General features: G+C 36.8%; 2 protein-coding genes across 2 annotated transcripts; both read right to left on the bottom strand.

Moving 5' to 3' along the window:
- Window positions 1-1458: 1458 nt before the first annotated feature.
- LOC145917763 (uncharacterized) lies at window positions 1459-2602 on the bottom strand. The gene is made up of 3 exons (XM_083003039.1): window positions 2130-2602; window positions 1903-2072; window positions 1459-1846 (listed from the first exon to the last, which is right to left on the bottom strand). Exons 1-3 carry the CDS (start codon window positions 2175-2177, stop codon window positions 1459-1461), a joined length of 606 nt encoding a protein of 201 aa, XP_082859165.1. The 5' UTR covers window positions 2178-2602.
- A 41-nt stretch (window positions 2603-2643) lies between these two features.
- On the bottom strand, window positions 2644-5413 carry LOC145917762 (uncharacterized). The gene is made up of 5 exons (XM_083003038.1): window positions 5338-5413; window positions 5090-5253; window positions 4728-4863; window positions 4118-4424; window positions 2644-4017 (listed from the first exon to the last, which is right to left on the bottom strand). Exons 1-5 carry the CDS (start codon window positions 5411-5413, stop codon window positions 4005-4007), a joined length of 696 nt encoding a protein of 231 aa, XP_082859164.1. The 3' UTR covers window positions 2644-4004.
- Window positions 5414-6630: the final 1217 nt, after the last annotated feature.

Genomic DNA, 6630 nt, shown 5'->3' with positions numbered 1-6630 from the left:
ATAGTGTCATAATCTTAGGTAAAATTACTTGTACTGTGTTCAGGTTATGGGAATCGACATGCTTTTGTTTTCTGCTTTTACTTTTGCAAATATCACTCATGCATCCATCTAGTGGATATCTGTAGTTCGCGCCATTTACTTTGTTGTTTCGCAACCCTAAAGAGAACCTGAAACGTGAGGCTGCAATCAACTCTGCTCTTGGCAAACTTAACACAATTAAATTGCGACGTAAAGATGTAAACTTTGTAAAATAAGTTTTAATCGCCTCCTTGGTTTGCTTCGTTTTCCTTTGGCGCACACTTGTGCGCAAGTTCTTGAATTAAGTGTAATTGGTGATTTTATGTAAGAATTTGACTTAATTTTGATCTCCCCTAGTGCTGTGAAATTTACAATTGCTTAATCTTAATATTAGCTGGGACTTGTAGGGTTTTTGTAGTTACTTACATGATTGTGTTTAAAAAGCGGTGTCTATTCGGAGTGTATCCAATAACTACATGATCAGATTGTCGCCAGTGAATTTTGGTCCAAATTTTTAATTACGGAAAAAGAGAAGAAATTTTTAATATTTGCAAAATACATTTCCGGTACTGAAAAATTTGTGTGGTGCCATGGTACATTTGGGCCTGTGATCAAACACATTTTTAAGCAGTTGCGATAACATTTGAGGATTTACCATAGATCTGACACTATCTGCCAACATGTGCTAAAGGAGACTAATATAGGCACTTCCCTTCTAGATTAAACCAGGGATTGGGCAACCTTTAGCACAGCCGGGCCAAAGTTGCATTTGATTTGGTGACAAAAATATGTTGCCTTTTGTGTGTAAACCTCACATTTATGAACCGCTTGATAAAATATATGTGTAATTTACTTGTTCAATATTGTCAAACTAGGGATTTAAGTCTCAATAGGTTGCAATTTAATTGTGTTAAGTTTGCCAAAGGCAGAGTTGATTGCAGTAAAACCTCACGTTGCAAATTCCTGTTGGGGTCGCCAGACATTAGGAATATTTTGGTCAGTAGCGCCAAAAAATAATTGCGGACCGGTGTAGACTAACAATAAAGTAAACGGCGCGAACTACAGATATCCACTAGATGGATACATGAGTGATATTTGCAAAAGTAAAAGCAGAAAACAAAAGGATGTCGACTCCCATAAGCTGATGACAGTACAAGTAATTTTACCTAAGATTATGACACTATCGGCCAACTTAACATGCGCGCACGTTACTTAGTTACATGTTCGTTAATTAGGTACGCGTACATGAGTTTGACTTATGACACGGTTGGCCATGAAATGTATCCTATTAAGGTGCATGTACACTAATAGCGAACGTGCTGCTTATTAACGCACGCGTACCTTATTATTCCACATGATGTCGCTCTTATTCGAGTTATGACACTGTTGGCCAGGCTTTAAATAACGAGCACGTTCGTTAATAAGGCACGCGCACGTTATCTAAGGTACGCGTACAATATGACGAATTATGACACCGATGGCCAACCATAAAGTAAAGTTTACAAGCCGAGCACATCCAAAGTCACCAACTACGCAACGCATGTCTATTGTGATGAATATGTTTCCAGGCTTAAGATCACCATGGACTACACGCTTATCAAGCCCGCAATTATGAATGTAGGCAACTGCTGATGTTATTTCAGTTGTCATACGAAGAATCAAACACGATCCAAGTTCAATACGTTTATTTAGGAGTAAGACTTCTAAATTACCCCCTCCATAGAATTGCATTACAATCCCGATTGCTCCTGGCCATTTGGTATATCCATGAACAATTGATATGTTGTCATGTCGAATACGCAGTAACACATCATATTCTTGGTTAAACCTAAAAATACAGTTGGATATTTTTGATGGGCAGTTAAACTGAGCCATATAACTTACTCATTCTCCAGCATCAATTGCTCATGTTCTCCACCAGTAATTTTAAAGAATTTCACAGCAAAAAATCCAGTTTTTTTATGTTTTCCAATGAAAATTTTGCCAAAACTACCTCGGCCAACTTCACATTTTTCGACATCACAAAATATGTTTTCAGCTTTAAATTCCCTTAACTGACAAAACAATATTGCATTAGAATATTATATAAACATAAAACAGGTGATACATACTATATGAAGTTCTTCTGGATTCGCAGTATGCGAGAAAACTGCCATCATTTAGTTTTGCTGGATTCCATTTGTTCTCCCGGAAAATAATAATGTAACTGTTTGAATTATGTTGTATTACTTTGCCTAAACATGTGTAACCACGAAAAATAGCTAACTTCACTCTGTTTCCAATACAGGAACCAATTCTATTTAATTAGGTGTGGCCGAGGCAGGCAAGTATGGGCAACTGCCACAAACCTTCATGCTGGTTAAACATTAACTTACAACTTGCTTTTTCACATCGTAGTGAAAAAGTCACAAAGTTTCTCCAAGCTAGCTGATGTTTAATGACAATGTAAATTTCAGACTCAAATTGAAATAACCAACACGAAATGAATCATTTTGAATGGGGTGGAATTTTTGTACTTTATTTTTAGTTTCTTTATTGTCTAACGTTTTTCTGGGGATAATATTTCAGTGCCACCAAAAACAGCAGTGGTAATTTATTTAAAACCATAATCCTTTTTTCTAGCAAATGTTCTTCATGTTCTCCGCCAGTGACTTTTAAACACTTGACAGAAAGAAACCCAACTTTTTTATGTTTGCCATAGCTACCTTGACCGACCACACACAGCTTGACGTCACAAAATATTTTTCAGCTTTGAATTCTCTCAGCTAAAAAATACAACAGTTCATTATACAACATTGAATGCATACAGCTGTGTTATACTTACAATATCTGGTCCTTGTGGGTCAACAACAGATGAAGCAAAGGCCATCATTCATATTTTTCACCCTCAACACAAACTAAAATTGCATTTATTCTTCATTATGCAAGTTAAGTCCTTCAGTCTTAGTGGAGCAAAACTAAACAGGAAAGTTGAGGCTGATCCAAATAAGGCCTGTGAATGTTTGCAGACTGCCATGAACATGAGTTGGTCTTGTTGGCTGAATGTGTGTTAAAGGTTGCCTGGCTCTGCTAAGATGCTCAATATTTCCTGGTTTTAGTTATAGATTAACATGCACTTTTAACGATTTGGGAATCTTTGTGAGTGCAATAAAACTTCCATTGGTCTCTTGTCATTAAGTTTTATTGCACGACAAACATCAATTCCATCCAACTGGGGTGCCCGTGTTCGGTTCAAGGAATTTTGCAAATGCAATGTAGGTTAGCAGTAAACATTCGAATTAGAGCTAAATATTGACCAAGGTCGGTTTAACAATGTTCAGGGTTATTGAGGTTGGAAAAATGTGTTCTGCTACAAGCATATTTTTTTACATACAAACAAAATCCCAAAATTCGGTGTAGAAAAAAGTTATGCAAAATTGCGCATAAACATTTGTTTCAAGCCTGATGCTACATGGTTAGTCGGATATCAGTAACACTTGCTCTTACCAGACACTTTTGTTAAAAAAGCACTGCAGCACATGTTTCTAAACAAGCATTGTGCGAATTGATTGCGACATCACACAAGCAGCAATAATGATGGTTAATCAAAGCCATTTAACATTGTTGTAGAATGCAATGAGAACAATGCAGTCAAGCAACTATCCTATATTGCATACAGTCAACAACAACTTAAACGAACATCCTAAAAGCCCCTGGTTCAAATATTTGTTTCTCATCTAAAAAACATAACTCAAAGCACATCAATGTATGGATTCTATTTAAAAACTGACAATTCAAGTTTAAACAAAAGCAAAAACTACACGAACACAATTTGATACAAATTTGAAACTTGCAAAGTTACTGCAATACTTTTTCAAGTTATACATATATAATACACAGCAAAATAAAATGTTAGCGTCAGATTTCTTCTGAAAGATGTTCAAAAAGATGGCTTTGAAGTTGCATTTTTTTGATTTACACACGCTTGAATGCTGATGTTCAGGGCTTTAACTTTCGTGCCTGCAAAATGTTCAAGCATTAATTAATCTTATTTACATATTTGACATCAACAGAAAAGTAAATCGGCATTTTTTTTCACAAAATAATGTTAACCACTTACTTGATCCACTGATATTCCAGTTGGTAAACCTGATTGGCCCACAAACCACCTTTACCATCTACATCGCATGCCTCAGAACATTTGCCATATTTCTGGTAAGTTTTGTGTGCATCCTTGGCACCAGCGCACCACCCCCCATCTTGAATTGCAACCATCCGGTATCCACGCCTTGCACCAGCTTCGATACACTTTGCTATTGCATTAGTACGATTTCTATAGCTGTCCATCAAAACTTTATCCAAGTTCTCGAGTGTGGGTATTGCCCGATCCGGGGTGTCCCTCCAACATCCCATGTCACAAGTTTCAACTAAAATAAAAAATAAGTTTGGACCAAAATCGTAAAAATGGTGTCAGCAAGCGATTCAGAATTCCAAATAAATCTTGATGACATAATTAGGGACATAATCCAGTGCACAAGACCCAAAAGTAAAGTTGTTTATCCCACAACAGGTAAAACTTGGTGATTGGCAGCATTGGTAGAGGGCCCGACTCATATTCCAAGAAGCAAACCTGATCGGGATTCGTGGCCAGGATATCCTGGGTTCGAATCCCGGCGCAGCCAAAAAAGGGTAAAACCACAACATTGAAACAAACATCAAACAATTGATACCTTTCACAACCCGGTAAATCTGATAGACTTGGTTAGCGAGAGGTCCACCTTTGCCATCGTTTTGGCATGCATCTGACGGTCCGTACCTTCTATATGTTGTCAGGGCACTCTTGGAGGTGTAGCACCATCCACCATTCTAATAATTAAACATAAATTTAAGCTGGGCAGTGCAAGGTTCACGGAACTTTGACCAAACACTGAGGAAATTCTTGAAAAAATGTGTGTTCGTTTCTCGAAAAATAATAAAAATACGAAATTTATATTTATTTAATATAAAAACAGCGAAATATTGCATCAACACAAATGTTGTCCGATTTCTTGCCACACATATTACGATTTCCAATCATAATTTAGTTACTCGCCTGAACAGCAAATACATCGTTTCCAAGAAGGTGAGCAACCCTCGCACACTTCTCAACGGCGTCCAAACGTAAATGACAAGGGTCGCGTAAAAGGGGATGTCCCTCAGCGGTGGCTATTGCTCGCTCATGCGTGTCGTTCCAGCATCCAAGGTTGTCGTACAATACTGCACAGAAACATGTTTGAATTAGAAACGATTCCAATTTTAACGAAATCACAAAGCCAGCTTTTGTTACAGTTTAAAACTTACTTGTGTAATAGGTTTTGTCCGAAGCCACACACACAAATATGACACAAAAACCCAACGCCAATAGTGACAGCCTCATAACTATATGTTTGATGTCTATGCTTTCAGTTATATTTTTTTGTTTCAACCTTTTAATGCTTTGTTAATTTCTAATTCAATCAACTCTTCACAACATCGAAAGTGGTTATTTAGTCGTGTTCACAAAAGTGAAACAAACTTGATTTCAACGTTTGTAGGGGGGCACGTTATTTGTGCTCAGTGGATAAATTAGGTTCAGCCTTATTTAATTTGCTTTTCATTTGAAAACAAACCACAACAACTAAACAATTAACTAACAATAAGTTTTTTATAGAATTTTGTCGTTTGACTTTTTTTCTTCGCTACTACAAATACTTTTCAGTTCCTGCATCCCTAATCAGTTTAATGATTATGACGAGACAAACGTTTCGATCTAGCTGCTTTGCAAGCACTGTGTGATAGTTGATCCAGCACTGACTGTTGGCAAACCTCAGTCTAAGTTACTTTTTCGTGACATTTGTCAGTTGTTCTATTCACGCAATGCCCTCTCATAAGAGTTTAATCGATCACGTTTTCTTCCGTCTTATCTTAGTGACATTTCACGAGGGTTGTTCCCATTCTTGTAAGATGATTTGACTCCAGCAGCTAAACAAACAATTTGTTTTAATAAAACGTTAAATTTACATCTTAGTAAAGTAAAACAAAGGTCACTTGTCGCAAGTAAATGTTTCTCAAAACATAGAGAGTTTGTTTTACCTTGAAAAGGCAACTTGTTTGCAGCTTGTTAAAAATAAGCGAACGTTTGATTAAAACAATGTGACCTTTGTGGTGTCAATATAAATAAGGTCCAAATTTGCATCTTACTTAAAAACTGTTTTCTCCAAAAGAAATTTGCCTGATCGTAATATGTGGCAATTAACAATGCTACACATAAAGTTAACTACGTAGTCGTTTTAGTTTGTAGAAAACATCTGATACGAAATATTCTCAGGTAGTTTTGCTAAAAATTAAAGCTTGAAGGTCGGGGTACATAATTCAACGCTACACAAGTAATTTTAGAACAAAGATCTTAATATTGCCAAGAAATTGGATCATTACGTCTCAAATTACTGCGCCACACTAAATCCTTTGAACCCTGTTCTGCGTGAGCTTAAACATCCAACTCTTGATGTAAGGTTGCCTCACAGCTCAATTAAAACTGATTACTTGTTTAGTAAAACCGTTATTTTCCACAGCTGTGCTGGTTTTGATTCGTGGACATAAAGTTGACCTCGCAAA

This window comes from Ascidia mentula, chromosome 1, assembly GCF_947561715.1.
Source record: "Ascidia mentula chromosome 1, kaAscMent1.1, whole genome shotgun sequence".
Lineage (NCBI taxonomy): Eukaryota > Metazoa > Chordata > Ascidiacea > Phlebobranchia > Ascidiidae > Ascidia > Ascidia mentula.
The sequence above is the reverse complement of the archived record's forward strand: the minus strand, read 5'-3'. Positions and strand labels throughout refer to the sequence as shown.

Coding starts and splice junctions, on each gene's coding strand:
- LOC145917763 (XM_083003039.1), bottom strand. CDS start 2,177: ATGATGGCAGTTTTCTCGCATACTGCGAATCCAGAAGAACTTCATATA. Junction 2,073..2,129: donor ATCCAGAAGAACTTCATATA/GTATGTATCACC, acceptor TTGTTTTGTCAG/TTAAGGGAATTTAAAGCTGA. Junction 1,847..1,902: donor CAATTGATGCTGGAGAATGA/GTAAGTTATATG, acceptor CTGTATTTTTAG/GTTTAACCAAGAATATGATG.
- LOC145917762 (XM_083003038.1), bottom strand. CDS start 5,413: ATGAGGCTGTCACTATTGGCGTTGGGTTTTTGTGTCATATTTGTGTGT. Junction 4,864..5,089: donor ACGATGTATTTGCTGTTCAG/GCGAGTAACTAA, acceptor TTTAATTATTAG/AATGGTGGATGGTGCTACAC. Junction 4,425..4,727: donor GATTTACCGGGTTGTGAAAG/GTATCAATTGTT, acceptor TTTTTATTTTAG/TTGAAACTTGTGACATGGGA.